The sequence below is a fragment of the Xenopus laevis genome, chromosome 9_10S (genome assembly GCF_017654675.1).
Source record: "Xenopus laevis strain J_2021 chromosome 9_10S, Xenopus_laevis_v10.1, whole genome shotgun sequence".
NCBI classification, from domain to species: Eukaryota; Metazoa; Chordata; class Amphibia; order Anura; family Pipidae; genus Xenopus; species Xenopus laevis.
The window spans coordinates 111,284,649-111,300,150 of record NC_054388.1 but is presented as its reverse complement, the minus strand read 5'-3'; the positions used below and the strand labels follow the sequence as shown (position 1 = coordinate 111,300,150).

Below are 15,502 nucleotides of genomic sequence, written 5' to 3'. Positions count from 1 at the left end.
TATACATTTACATATTAGCCTTCATAGATTACAACATAAAAAAGGTATAAAGAAACTCACATTTAAACAAAGTTTGAATTCCAAGCTGTGAAATGTATGTGCACAGCTGACAACAATCAGGCTACACCCATGTGTTTCACCAAACCCTGTGCAGACTCATCAACTTGGGAAACTCAGGTAAGTATTTTAAACTTTAAATGTTAAAGTTTGAACTCATACATAAAGGGTATATTTTAGTGGCAAGTTGCTTTTCTAAGAGGAAAAACTAATGTTTAAGTGTTGTAACTTTATAGAGCTGCAAAACAGAGTGCTTTCACATGGCTTTTAACCCTGTTGTTGCCATGTTGAACACAGGAGAAAAAATATGTTTCAAGGCTGAGAATGGTGTAGGACAGACACAAGAAGTAATGAAAGAGAGTTTGCGCTGGCCAGCAGAGGTAGAAAAGACAGAGAAGAAAGAAAGTAAGAAAGTACTGTCCTCCACACATATCTCAACAACAAAAAAAAGAAAAATGTATTTAAGTGACATAACTCTGTCACATATCCCCCTCCTTAAGAGAAAGGACACTTTCTCAAGCAAGGAAAAAAATTACATTACTGTTTTGTCTATGACTGCTCCATATCTAGACAAATAATCAGCATTTTTATGTTCCTTGCCTGCTTTGTGAGAAATTGAAAAACGAAAGGGCTGCAGTGCCAAATACCACCTTGTCACTCTAGCATTTTTGTCTCTCATGGAATTTAGCCACATGAGAGGACGGTGGTCAGTTATCAGCTGGAATTCCTGACCCAACAAATAACACCTTAAGGATTCTAGTGCCCATTTTATGGCTAGGCATTCCTTTTCTAAGGCTGCATTTCGGGTTTCTCTTGGAAACAATTTACGGCTAATATACAGCACAGGATGCTCTTCTCCATCATGCTTTTGGCTTAGAACCGCAACAAGACCATTTTCAGATGCATCTGTTTGAACAATAAATGATTTGGAGAAGTCTGGACTTTTAAGCACAGGACCATCACAAAGAATTTCTTTAATTTTGGAGAAAGCTTCGTCGCACTTACTGTTCCATTCAACTTTATTGTTTTTAGCCTTTTTGGTTAGCTCTGTAAGAGGTGCTGCAATAGAGGAAAATTGAGGAATAAATCTCCTATAGTAGCCAGCTAGTCCTAAAAAAGAACGAACTTCTTTTTTAGTTGTAGGTTCCTTTGCATCTTTGATAGCTTTGGTTTTCACAATTTCTGGCTTAATTTCACCATTACCCAAAATGTAGCCTAAATACCGTGTCTCTCCAAAGCCAAAGGCACATTTTGATGGATTAATGGTGAGACCAGCTGACTTTATAACAGACAAGATTTTACTTAGGTGCTCTAAATGTTTTTCCCATGTAGAACTGAACACCACCACATCATCAAGATATGCTGCTGAGTATTCACTATGACCCTCTAAGAGAGAATTCATGAGGCGCTGAAAAGTTGCTGGGGCTCCATGTAGGCCAAATGGCATAGTTACAAAATGGAAACAGTAAGTGCGACGAAGCTTTCTTCCGAAAATTAAAGAAATTCTTGTGATGGTCCTGTGCTTAAAAAGTCCAGACTTCTCCAAAATCATTTATTGTTCAAACAGATGCATCTGAAAATGGTCTTGGAGCGGTTCTAAGCCAAAAGCATGATGGAGAAGAGCATCCTGTGCGATATTAGCCGTAATGTTTCAAGAGAAACCCCCGATATGCAGCCTTAGAAAAGGAATGCCTAGCCATAAAAATGGGCACTAGAATCCTTAAGGTGTTATTTGTTGGGTCGAATTCCAGCTGATAACTGACCACCGTCCTCTCATGTGGCTAAATTCCATGAAGAGACAAAAATGCTAGAGTGACAAGGTGGTATTTGGCACTGCAGCCCTTTCGTTTTCATTTCTCACAAAGCAGGCAAGGAACATAAAAATGCTGATTATTTGTCTAGATATGGGCAGTCATAGACAAACAGTAATGTAAATTTTTTTCCTTGCTTGAGAAAGTGTCCTTTCTCTTAAGGAGGGGGATATGTGACAGAGCTATGTCACTTAAATACATTTTTTCTTTTTTTGTTGTTGAATATGTGTGGAGGACAGTACTTTCTTACTTTCTTTTCTTTCTGTCTTTTTCTACCTCTGCTGGCCAGCGCAACTCTCTTTCATTACTTCTTGTGTCTGTCCCTACACCATTCTCAGCCTGAAACATATTTTTTCTCCTGTTTCCACATGGCAAAACAACAGGGTTAAAAGCCATGTGAAAGCAGTCTGTTTTGCAGCTCTATAAAGTTACAACACTTAAACATTAGTTTTTCCCTTAGAAAAGCAACTTGCCACTAAAAATATACCCTTTATGTATGAGTTCAACTTTAACATTTAAAGTTTAAAATACTTACCTGAGTTTCCCAAGTTGATGAGTCTGCACAGGGTTTTGGTGAAACACCACGGGTGTAGCCTGATTGTTGTCAGCTGTGCACAGACATTTCACAGCTTGGAATTCAAACTTTGTTTAAATGGTGAGTTTCTTTATACCTTTTTTATGTTGTAATCTATGAAGGCTAATATGTAAATGTATATGTGGAATTTGCAATTATTGTTAAGATTTAACATTTTGTTTAATGTGAGATGTATGATGTCACAGAACCACAAAGCATTCTGGGAGCCTTGGGTATAAAAGGCCGCTCCCAGTCAGCAAGACTCTCTGTCTGATGTTGGCTCTCTTCAAGGAAAGACCTAGAGAAACTGCTCTGCTGTTCTGATGCCCTGCTGAAATTGAACTGTGGTAATACTTTTCCTGCTGCTTTTAAAGAAATAAAGCTACCTTTTTCATTGCCAAGCAAGCTTCAGCAACCTCTGTTAAAGGGCCCACACCACACTTGGTGTCAGAAGTGGGATGCCATTTCATTGCCTGAAACTAAGCATGAACAGAGATTAATGCTGAAGTATGTTGAGAAAGCGTGCTCCTAAAGCTTTCAACAACAAAAAAAAGAAACATTTATTTAAGTGACATAACTCTGTCACACTTACGTCTGCCCATTTTTCCTGCCTCCAACTGCAGCAAAAGTGTTTCTTCTTCTCCCCAGGTTCCCTGTCCCTGGGCTGCTACCTCTCCTAATTCTCTACTTTCTGGTTTCTTCTCAGAAGTGAAGGCATGTGGTGCCCATCTACTGTATGTGTGACCAACCCTCCCCACTTACTGTAACTGGGGTCTCTGGAGAAGATTTTGGTTCCTTGCTGAGACAAACGCGGCTTCTGTGCAGAATGTTCTGTGAGTTTACTCAAATGAAAGTAGCATGATGTATCAGCCCAACTCCCACATCAACATCCTCATTACAAATATACTCTCACGCCACTTAGTGCTTCCAACCGAAAGCTACATGTTAGTATTTATAATCAGCCACCATTACGTGACTGTAAAGTTATATGTTAATATATAAATTTCAGATAGAAGCGACTGTTAATAAACTGGCAATAAATTAACAGAGAGATCATAAGCTAAAATATACAGAACAATGCAGGATGCAGATCTGGCTGTTGGATGGCAAGTATCATAGGGCTTTATGCTTAAATGCTTTTGATGATGCTTTTCAGTTGGGTGAAGAATTCTAATGTTAATGGAGTTACAGGCGCAGGTGTAAAATACAGGGATCTCTTGTCTCTTGTGCATATAGTGTTGGGGAAACAAGGTTGATACTAAGTGCTAATTAGCACAATACTATGCAGAATCTCCTTAAGGAAATAACAGGAGAAATGTTGAATGATTGTGGTAGAGAATATGTTCGAATAGAAGAAGCAGACAACACTCCGTTCACCCAAACAAAAAGTTTATTGCGCCATGCATCAAAAAAAACAAACCTACTTGCCAAGCAATATGGGAACATGGGATTTCTAATAAGCAGTTGGTTTGGTTACAATAGAGAATTGTGTTTCCAAGGTTCAATGTTTAGTCTACAGGATGAAGTGCGTGAGGTTTAGAGATATATATATATCACATTCAGGAAGGAGGGTTCTGTTCCAAGCGCTGGAAAGGACCTTCTCTGGGTTCATGGAGAGAAGGTCTTAATGCTTACAGGTGAGAGTAACGTTCTTCTCTCCACAGACTAGTCTACTCAGAGTAACAACCAGACTGATTATAACAGTTATGCAAATTCCAAAGAGAACGATACAAGCGTGTTTCTGAAAGACAGATAAGATATATTTATATAAAAGACATGAAAATACCTCCTCCATATGTTACATAACAGCAAGTTGAGTGACACAGCATTGGTGCATCTATAATAAAATGTGCCGCCTACTGTACAGAGCTTGGTGGCGACAGTTTTATGGAATTTTTACATCTTCTTGAAGGAATTTGTCATAAATTGGAAAACCTGGACTTCTACGTGGCATCATTAATCCCCCAAGTGCCCCTGTGCTGTGGCATTCCAGCCAGCTGAGTGAGGGTGAGTAAGGGTTAACACACACCACAGGGAACATGTGTAAAGCCTCTCTTAACAGAGTTCAGTATGTAAAAACATGTTCTTCTGAATTATATTTCAAACCAAATATTTAAGCATAAAACGTCATCAATAGAAACGACTCACCAAATTGAATAGGTGGCCCAGGTGCTCCTGCTCTATGATTAAGTGTCATAGTGACACGAGGCGTGAGATGTTTATATAAATAAAATTTTTACTCATCCATGAGTCTGAGCTGTGCGTGACCTACCAGAGTGCCATGATCTTCTGCTGGTGAGATTTTATAGTATTCTAAAGGTTTCACAAGGCCATTGCTTAGATTGGATAGTCTAGGGTCCACCAGGCTCTTGTGCTGATGGTATTGATCCCCTCTCTGAAACCACAGAGATTTTTTATATGCCCTACTTCACTCTCTTCCGGCTTAGGGGCAAATTCACTAAGATTCGTAGTTGTGCCAGGCGTAACTTCGCCACACTTCGCCAGTCGTAGTTTCGCCAGCGCTTCGCAAATTCACTAAAATCTGAAAGTTGCGCTCAGGGGTAGCGTAAGGTTGCGAAGTTGCGCTAGCGTTGATTCGCTAAGTAAAGCAAAGTTATGCTAGCGAAGGCTAATTTGCATACGGCGCCAAATTCAAATTTCAATGGAGGAATACGTATCAGCACTACAAATGGCTAGAAAAGCTTCAAAACATCAAATAAAAATTTTATTTTGCCCTACACATGTGCCCACTGTCTAGGTAAGTTGCCATGAGTCAGGAGATGTAGGGGGGAAGGAGGGGAGCCCCAAAAAAATTTTCAATCTTTTTCAGCCTATCACCCATAATGTAGAAAACACGCCAGCGTTTTTTGGGACTTAGAAAAAATTTTGACTTTTTTTTAAGCAATCCCTATCTACTCTATTGCGCTTCGCCTGGTCTGAGGTGGAGAAGGAAGTCTAGCATGAAAGGTTGCGTTCAGTACACTGCGCGCGTTAGTGAATTTGCGTAGTTACGTCGCTAGTGAAACTTCGCCAGATGTAAGGGTGCGAAGTAACACTAGCGAAACTACGCCAGAGTTCGTTAGTGAATTTGCGCAGTAACGAAAATGCCAAACGCTATCGAAGTAACGCTAGCGTTCTGCGCTTAGTGAATTTGCCCCTTAATCTCCTAAATTTTATGTTGGTCTTGCCAATATTACAGTGGGTGTTTATGTGTTGGGGGAGAGGGCATGGAAGGAACCACACCACATCAGAAGGTCTATGTGCAGGACAAATTACCCAGGATCCCGTTCATACACTTTACACACAGGCTAAACGGTCATAGCTATTGGTAGATGGTCTGACCTTGGACAAGTTAGTGATCTGATAGAAAAGTCTTGCTCTAAGCACATGCTTTCGTACATTATTGATTCTCTGGAGGAAACTTCTGTCAGCCTTTCAAAGAAAAAATAAAAAAGCAAAATGAAAAGAATTATTTTATTCTGAAATTCCCAGATAACACTATAACCTGAAATCTCTTCTACTCTGTAAATTGCATTGTTTTCTCTTGGCCTAGTGTGGAGTCTGGGTCATCAGAAGGGCATCATCATGTGTAGGCTTGGTGCACCATAGTATGCAGGGGGTGCAATCATTTTATCACTGGATAGGATTTCATACCACACTACTAGGGATGCACCAAATCCACTATATGGGATTTGGCCGAATACCCGAATCCTTTGTGAAAGATTTGACCGAATACTGAACCAAATCCTAATATGCATATTAGGGGCTGGAAAGGAAAAAGTGGAACATTTTTTTTTACTTCTCTGTTTTTTGATGAGAAGTTTGTTGACTTTCCTTCCTGAATATAATTTGCATATGCAAATAAGGATTCGGTTCAGCCAGGCACAAGGATTCAACCAAATCCAAATCCTGCTGGAAAAGGTCCAAATCTTGGTCAAATCCCGAACCAAATCCTACACACTACTCTGAGAACCCTATGAATTGTTGGGTATTATAAAGCTGACAAAAATATCATTCAATAAAGAGGCCAAAGTGCTAAATACAGATAAAAAGCTGTGCCCCAAATTTTGGAACCATTAGTGAACCGGCCCTTTCATAAAAAGGCCCTATAATGCACCTGGGCATGCTCAGATATGTTAGACATCACCCCATGACATAGTCAGCTAAATATTGCTGTTGGGGACCCCTGAAGAATGCATGTAGGTATAAATTTAAAATTAATGTGACATGAAATGTGTTGGAGTGGGGAAATAACAAAGTGCAGAGGAGAAACGTAGAGAAATGAAAAGAGTTCTGAAGAGAGGGGTAGATGGAGAGAAGATCAGATCAGAAGAGGCAGGATAAGGAAGAACAAGACATAAGAATAAGAAAGGGGGAATGAAGACTAATATAAAAAAGGAGAATAAAGTATGGAATCAAAATACAGAACATGACAGAATGGAGCAGAGAAATTCAGGAAATCCTGGTTCCTGTATCTAAGGCTTCTACCACCCACTCTGACAATATGGCTGAACAGACAACTACCAAAAACCTTTCATGGCAGATTCAAAAGGAAACTTTAGTAATGGATTCACAACCTTAACACCCCATACAGGCCAGAGGAGCTAAAGCAAATTCCACCAATGAAAAGTAATACTTACCGGATACTGGACATAGTTTACTACAAAGAAAAGAAAGCAAAAAAAGGTTACTGAGAAACAAGACTTTACTAATCAGGTCCTTATTGATACGGCAAGTAGGATGGGATCTGCCAAATGTAATGTATAATGAAATAAATAATCATGTGCTTGATTACAATTCAGATCAAAGAGAAGAATCGTCCCCAACCAATTTGGTGTTTGCGTGGTTTATAAAATGACCTGCTTCAAAAATGGAAATGTTATCTGCTGAGCCATGCAGCATGTATCTTTTATAAACGTCCAGTTTTAAAGATGGAAAATCATTACTAACAAGCCATGCAGCATGTATAGTTTACAAATGTCCAGCTTCAAAGATTGAAATCATGACCAACTAGCTATGCAGCATGGTTATTTCATGATTGTCCAGTTTCAAAGTTGGAAGCCATTACTAACCAGCCATGCACCATGTATAACATACCTCCCAACATTATGGAAGTAAAAAGAGGAACAAAAATTTTTTTCCCGCATGTAGCGCAGCAATTTTTTGACCACACCCTTTCTGTGGCCACACCCCCTAATTACCATGTTTGTTTTACAAAATTTGGCAGGTTATGAAAGTTTGAAAATATTTCTCCTTATCTAAACTGTGTTTTTGTGTCTCAAAATTGTTACAAAGTATCTTATTTGCATCTGTTAGCTGTTCTGGGCTCTCTGATAAACGCCAATTAAGTGAGAAACTTTGTTTCTGTTTCTGGCTGTTCAGTGCGAAGAAAAGAGGGACTTTCCAGTACAAATCAGGGACTGCGGGTTGAGCTGTCAAAAGAGGGACTGTCCCTCCCAAAAAGGGACAGTTGGGAGGTATGGTATAATATAGAAATGCCCAGCATCTAAGACAGGGGTGTCCAAACTACGGCCCGAGGGCCACATGCGGCCCAGGATGCATATGAATGCGGCCCTGCTTGGTTGCAGGGGAAACTTCATGTCGCAAAGGATATAGGAGGAGGAGGGACTCTGCCCATTGCCCAGTTAGTAATAATAATATAACAATAAGTCTATTTAATATCCAGTTGTCCCATATTCCAGTGTATAGCTCCATCTGGTTATCCAACTGGCATTGTAGTTCTTTTCTGTGTATTTCCTTTACTTTTACAAATCAAACGTGTTTGTGTATTTCATATGTGGCCCCAGACAATTTTTCTTTTTCCCATGTGGCCCGGTGAGTCAAAAGTTTGGACACCCTGATCTAAGATAAAGATGATTACTGCCTAGTCATGCAGCATGTATCTTTTATAAATGCCCAGTTTTAAAGATGGAAATCAGTACTAACTAGCCATGCAGGACTTACAGTTTAGAAATGTCCAGCTTTTAAGATGGAGATGATTACTGCGTACCCATGCAGCATGTATCTTTTATAAATGCCCAGTTTTAAAGATGGAAGTCAGTACTAATTAGCCATGCAGCATGTACAGCTTAGAAATGCCCAGCTTCTAAAATGGAGATGATTCCTGAGTAGCCATGCAGCATGTATCTTTTATAAATGCCCAGTTTTAAAGATGGAAATCAGTACTAACTAGCCATGCAGCACGTATTGTTTAGAATTGCCCAGCTTCTAAGATGGAGATGAAGCATGTATCTTTTATAAATGCCCAGTTTTACCAAAGGAAATCAGTACTCAATCAGTACTAGCCATGCAGCATCTATAGTATAGAAATGCACAGCTACAACAATGGAAATGATTTTTAACTTGCCATGCAGGGTGGATATTTTAAAAATGTCCATTTGCAAAGAGTTGACACTGACTCCTTCAAACCCTCTTTAAAAAAAGTCTTAGATGTGCGACTAAAAATAAAAGCCATGTATCTGTGGAATATCTCCTTGATTAGTAATTGATTAGTGACAAGACAGCCCTGTTGATGAAGCCAAGACTATAGGTAATGGGTACAGAAGGGGGCCAGAGAGACGGCAGTCTGTTATTTGCTCTGACCAATGTCATCAGTGTTATAATGCTTACAGCAAATGTATCTAAGCAGAGGTGGTATAATTACTACCTGAGGTTTCAGGACGATGGTCCTTGTTGATTTTCCCACTTATTAACCTCTTCATATGAACCAATTTGTTTCCAGTGAAATTTGATGCTTCTCCTTGATAATTCTTGTCCTGGTCACCGAAGAGGTAGAGTTCTATGGTCAGTCTCCCAATGCTCGGCTGCTTCTGCAGGATATTGTTCTTGGCCTCCAAACAGCTGTCCTCCACATCATCTATCACTACAATGACCCTATCTCTTCCTACATAATAGAGAACAATTTATTATAATTAGTATAGTTTTTAATTGACAATAAACACAATGTATTGTCTAGTAAGGAACAGAAGGCACAATGTGGTCCTAACGTAGCAAAGTGAGTAATAATAATCTCTAAGTTGCCATAGGTTTTTGGAAAGTTGGTTAAGCCTTCTTGTGTACTAAAAAGGTCATATTTAGAACTGTTGAGAAGGTCTTAAGGGGCCTTAGTTTGCAAGTTTCTGATGGAACACTAGCACAAGGCTGTTAGGCCAATTCAACCAATGGGAGATGCGGTCCTGTAAACAGTACAAGTCCAGTGATGTATCAGAAAATCTACAAGGCTGAACTTTACTGGGTCATGTCTAAGGCAACTGAACTTTTTTTGAGTTTTCAAGAAAACTGAAAAAGTCCAGTTGCCTTAGACTTAACCCTACTAGATACTATATATCATGACCTGGATGAATAAGAAATCTCCATAGATATGAACTTTACTGTGTTTTCTCAGGAACATGCAGATATTTAAAAAGGTGGCATTCCATTCTAATGTTTGCCAAAAGTCACAATGATCAAGAAGATGATGTCAAATACCTAGACAACGAGACAAATCGTCCAGTTCTTTGTCATAGAGAGCGTCTGTCACGTCGGCTACATTTATCCTTCCTCTGTTCTTGGAATGGTACAGGATGGCAAAGGTGCACTTAAAGGCCTCGTCCATAACCTCTATATAGTTGGTGTTAGCGATATGTATAGTTCGAACGTCATTCACTCCAGGTATGGTCAGGAGGAAACGGATTAGCCAATCAAACTTATCCCGAGTATCTCGTGAAAAGATGCCGACCACATGCTTGTATGCCATCATTATTCTGCCTACTGAATCAGACCAAACATTGCAAGGTGTCAGTCAGAACATCAAATGTTCAGAAAATTCGTTAATACTTGAAATGTAGAATGCATGAATATACAATTTTTAACCAAATCCATTACGTAGCATGCTTATACAGCTGTATACCTGTTTTGTTGAGTTTTATGCATCATATAAACCCAACCCCCACATGTATAAGCAAGATTGTGACTGCAGCATTGTCTTGCTGTAAAGGTTTTCTTATGCCAACCAGCCACTAGATCCTTTACCCTATACAATTTACATATGTAACCCATTGCCATGCTATTTTTACCCATTCTCACTGCAGACCACCTCATGTGCTAACTTCCAACACTCACTGCAGTACAGGGCCAGTGTCAGAAACTCCCTGGTTTCAAACCAGGGACCTGTTATGTTCCAGACACTGCCCCTTCTGCTTGAGCCACAGGAGGCAGTATTGTGGCAGCCTGACTCTGGCCGGATGCCTTTTGTTTTGCTGAATTTGTGTCAGTTGTTCCTAGTCCACGCCCTCTATCCAACTGAGGGCAAATGCTCCTTTGAGGGTTATTTAAGACTATTCCCAGACACCCCATTGCTGGATTATTGGTCTTCCTGCTAATTCCAAGCCACATGTTGTGGCAATTTGGTTCCTGTTCTTGTTCCTGCTCCTGAATCTGGTAATCTTGTCTTGTTCCTGTCCTGTTCCTGTCTGGTCCTTGTTCCTTTGATATTGATCTCCCGGTATTGACCTCAGATGGTTTTTCGACTTTGCATGTACTCTGCCCGTCTTGACCTTTGGCCTGTTCCTGATACTCTCTGTCTGCCGCCTGCCCTTGACTTTTGGCCCGAACCTGGACTTTGCTGCCATTATATCTCTCTGCAGAGATTTGTGCACTTTTTTCTGTATTAAAAATTAACGTTATACAGCACATTGGCTCCTGTTGGCCAATCCTTACATTCTGTCTATTAAATAGTTTAGAAGAGCAGCAGTAGAAAAACTCCAGTGGACAATGTTGGGATTGGGGTTTCACTCTGAACCATGGCAACATCAATAGCTTAAAAAACAATAAAAACATTTATTAAGGACCAGTTTCTCATAATAATTAGATGGAAGAATATGGCTCATCTTTTGTATATCTCCTTAAGAAGGCAGTAATAGATAAAGCCAACACTTACTGTGCGTCAATAGTCATACGAGAGGGGGCTGCCATTTTGGGAGCCTGTGTTAGGATAGACAATTATATTTTGTTACAGACCACAATACTTACAGCCAGGGCCGCCATCAGGGGGGCACATGGGGTAGTCCTGTACCAGGCCTGGGCCTAAAGGGGGGCCCGGCTATTTTGAAAAGTGCAGCACAGCTGCCCCTTGGCAGTGCCGAAGCTTCTCCACCTCTTCGGAAGTCCTGAATCGGCGAAAAGCGTCCCGAAGCCGCAAAAAAGACCCAAAGTCACAAAGGAACCGAAATTGAAGTCCTGAAGCCACGAGGTCAGTTTTACTGAACACCAATGTTTGTTTTTTTATTTTTTTTTAAAGCCCTAGCCACCAATGTACCATTTTTCTACTCAAAAAACCTTTGCCACCAATGTTTTTTTTTTTAAATATTCTCTGGGGCTCCAATGTTTTTTTTAACTTGTTTCTTAAACTTTTATGGGGGGCCCTGGTACCCCTGACCATCAATGGCTTTTTATAACTTGTGTGAGGGGGTTTACTGTTTTTAGCGCTGATGTCTGTGTGGTATTTTAGATGTGGCATGGGCAGGGCTTGGGGGCTGGGGTGGGCCCAGGGGCCCCCGAAAATGTTGTTGTATGGGGCCCTGTGATTTCTAATGGCAACCCTGCTTACAGCAACCTAACTGGATTAATACAGGCAGTGCCATTTATTGTGGGTATGAATTTGCTTGAGGCATTTAGTAAAGGCGTGTATGGACTAGGGTAGGTCATGTATAGGCCAGTGGAAGTCATGTGTTTAATTTATGGATGAGTGTCATGTACAGTCTAGTGCATGTCTAAGCTAGAATAAGGCATGTACAGTATTAGCTAGGGTGGATTACCTATAGGCTAGTGTAAGCCATATATAGGCTTGTGTGAGTCATGAATGGTATTTAGGGAGTCATGTATAGGCTTGTATGAGTCATGTAATGGCCTGTGTAGGGCATGTCTGTGTTTGCATAAGGCATGTGCGGGTTTGTGCATATCTCCCAATGATCCTGATTTAGGTGAGGCCATCCTGAATTTTCAGTAAAGGGATAATGTGTATAAGAAAGGGTGTGTCTGGGTGACTATAGCTAGATCTATAATGTCCCACTTTTAATATTTAGTTTGAAGGGGGGCTCTGACATGTAAGCTAATGTAAGTCAGCCTATAATACATAACAAAACCCCAGCTCCTGTGCTTTTTTATGGGAAATGGACCATGCCCTGTGAGTATGAGCAGCAACCCTGTTACCCCATGTATATTACATCCAGCTTGAGGCAGAGGAATGCAGAATCGCATGTTTTTTCTCTAACCCATCCTCAAAGGCTGCAGTCACACCTCCGTCCTGGGTCCTCCCTCCTCAGCGAGAAATGACACCACATGAACAAAAACAGAAAGTAAAAAAAACACGCGCCAAGAACAAGTTACTAGGGCTGAGAGCTGAGAGCTGAGGAGGGAGGGCTAACAGCAGATGGTTGAGAAGGGAGGGCTGAGAGCTGAGGAGGAAGGACTGACAGCTGGGGGCTGAGGAGGGAGGGCTGAGAGCTGAGGAGGAAGGACTGACAGCTGGGGGCTGAGGAGGGAGGGCGGAGAGTTGAGGAGGGAGGGCTGACAGCTGGCGGCTGAGGAGGGAGGGCGGAGAGTTGAGGAGGGAGGGGTGATGGCTGAGGAGGGAGGTCTGACAGCTGATCGCTGAGGAGGGAGGTATGATGGGAGAGTAGGGAGGACAGAGAGCTGAAGAGAGAAGGCTGACAGCTGACTGCTGAGTAGGGAGGGCTCACGACTGACAGTTGAGGAGGGAAGGCTGAGGAGGAAGAGCTGATGGCTGAGGAGGGAGGGCTGACAGCTGAGGAGGGAGGTCTGACAACTAACGGCTGAGTAGGGAGGGCTGAGGAGGGAGGGCTGATGGCTGAAGGCTGAGGAAGGAGGACCCAGGACGGAGATGTGACTGCAGCCTTTGAAGATGGGTGAGAGAAAAAGCAGGCGATTGGAAAAAAATACCAGCCTTCCTATATTTTTATCTTTTTTCCTTATTAATAACATTGGGATCAGCCATCATTTTTACCGACCAGGTGGCAACCCTAGCTATGGGCTGAATGAATGGGAAAATAAGAAGGGACAATAAGAAGTCACAGGCAAATTGTACACCTGGAGTGTATCATGACAAATACAATGGGTATCTATGTTATATATACAGTATGTAGGGACCCTGAGATTTGGGTTAAATTACTCAGGCAGTTCCCCTTTAGTATTTGGACACCAGAAGGTCCTTTAGTTAACTCAGGCAGCTATGTCCCTTGCTGTGTTCAAATTAGTTCACCGAGATTGTCCACTAGATGGCACTGTTTGTCAATATAAAGGGGTTTAGCACCTCACTGAGAGGTACTACAGGTCCAGGTCTGCCGGTGAAGTTAGTTAAGTGTGAGTTTGTGATAGTGAATACAGTAATAGTCACTCTAGAAGTGAGAGTCAGCACAGGGTAGCTAGTGAGCAGATATAGTGGGGTTAGGATCCCGTGGTAAGAAACTGTCCGGCTGAATATCCTGCTGCATTAATCTACAGGTACCGGGAGTTGCAGGGAGTTGCACGGGTACACTGGAGGTCTGGGCACACTACAAGCAGTTTTAGCCTGGTCACACATCGCCTTAATACACAGCAAAAGTACACTCAAGGGTGTGCTACATATATATATCTCAATAAATATGCTCCATATCCCAGTAAAGATTAAGTCCAGAGGGGGTTGGGGGTATGACTGCACCCAGATGTTGTCCCCCCCAAAGCCTGCCAGGGATACCACTGCACCATCTTAGCAGCCTTAGTCAAGGAGGGCTGCCGTTATGAGGACGGAATAATTATTACCCATGGGGCTATAGCAGGGGTCCCCAACCTTTTTTTTACCCTGTGAGCCACGTTCAAAAAAAGAGTTGGGGAGCAACGCAAGCATGAAAAGGTCCCTTGGGGTGCCAAATAAGGGCTGTGATTAGCCTCTAAATGAACTGGCAGCCTACAGGAGGCTCTAATTGCCACTATACTTAGTTTTTATACAACCAAAACTTGCTTCCAAGCCTGGCATTCAAAAATAAGCACCTGCTTTGAGGCCACTGAGAGCAACATCCAAAGGGTTGGAGAGCAACATGTTACTCAGAAGGTACTGTTTGGAGATCACTGGGCTACAGTAATGGTCTGGTGCATGCAAATGACATTCTGCACAGTTCTCTTCAGGCACTTCTTCAATGGCTAAAACTGTTGCACATACATGGGGCTGCAACCTGCAACTGCCCCACTAGCACAACCCATACATCACCCTCCAAGAGACATAAAAGTGCAAATTATGAGCCTTGAAAAGGAATGACTTGGGGAGAATAAGTGGGGCTTGTTTGAATAGAAGGTGGAGTGACAGCATCATGGAGGGGATCCCAGGGTGGGTCACTTCTTCCCATTAAAGGGATACTGTCATAGGAAAACATGTTTTTTTCAAAACACATCAGTTAATAGTGCTGCTCCAGTAGAATTCTGCACTGAAATCAGCTTCTCAAAAGAGCAAACAGATTTTTTTATATTCAATTTTGAAATCTGACATGGGGCTAGACATATTGTCAGTTTCCCTGCTGCCCCCAGTCATTTTTTTAAATGCCTATGATTCTCACTGAGAAGCCTATAGAGATGATGCTTACACCACTGCAATAGGGAAACTCTTTTCATCTGGAAAACTCTGCAATGTATGATGTTAATGTCCCTAAAAGACATGCACACCCTTTTGTTTGGAGAAATGGTTGTTTTAGTTGCCTCCCAAAAAAGCTTAGACTCGTTGTCACCATGAAATGTGCTTCTTGCAGGCTAAAGAGGACAGATGGTGGGGAAAGAATTGCTCAGCAGCTCTGCAGCATGGGGCTTTTATAAGTACAGCTTGTGGGATAACACAACAACATTACCCCCTAAATACAAATATTTCTCCCCAACTTACCTTATCTGTGTCTTTGGAGAAAGATTCTGTGCCTCCTTTAGAGGAGATCCGTGTGGTCTCTTACCTCTGCAACAACAGCTAACTCAAAATGAAACTTAAAGCAAATCAGCTTTGTAATGTAACCGCCCTTCCAGTAAT

At 41.6% G+C, this 15,502-nt stretch overlaps 1 protein-coding gene across 2 annotated transcripts; it reads right to left on the bottom strand.

The window, feature by feature from the left end:
* Positions 1–3,814: 3,814 nt before the first annotated feature.
* LOC121398976 lies at positions 3,815–15,498 on the bottom strand. Of its 2 annotated transcripts, XM_041578687.1 has the most exons (6): positions 15,365–15,498; positions 9,931–10,212; positions 9,110–9,346; positions 7,083–7,102; positions 5,785–5,874; positions 3,815–4,183 (listed from the first exon to the last, which is right to left on the bottom strand). In XM_041578687.1, the coding sequence occupies exons 2-6, from the start codon at positions 10,199–10,201 to the stop codon at positions 4,067–4,069; spliced, it is 735 nt and encodes a 244-aa protein (XP_041434621.1). In that variant the 5' UTR covers positions 10,202–10,212; positions 15,365–15,498; the 3' UTR covers positions 3,815–4,066. The 2 variants fall into 2 exon arrangements, with proteins under 2 accessions (XP_041434621.1, XP_041434622.1); XM_041578688.1 differs by lacking the exon at positions 5,785–5,874.
* Positions 15,499–15,502: the final 4 nt, after the last annotated feature.

Coding starts and splice junctions, on each gene's coding strand:
- LOC121398976 (XM_041578687.1), bottom strand. CDS start 10,201: ATGATGGCATACAAGCATGTGGTCGGCATCTTTTCACGAGATACTCGG. Junction 7,103..9,109: donor CCATCGTCCTGAAACCTCAG/GTAGTAATTATA, acceptor TTTTCTTTGTAG/TAAACTATGTCCAGTATCCG. Junction 5,875..7,082: donor TAAACTATGTCCAGTATCCG/GTAAGTATTACT, acceptor TTTCTTTGAAAG/GCTGACAGAAGTTTCCTCCA.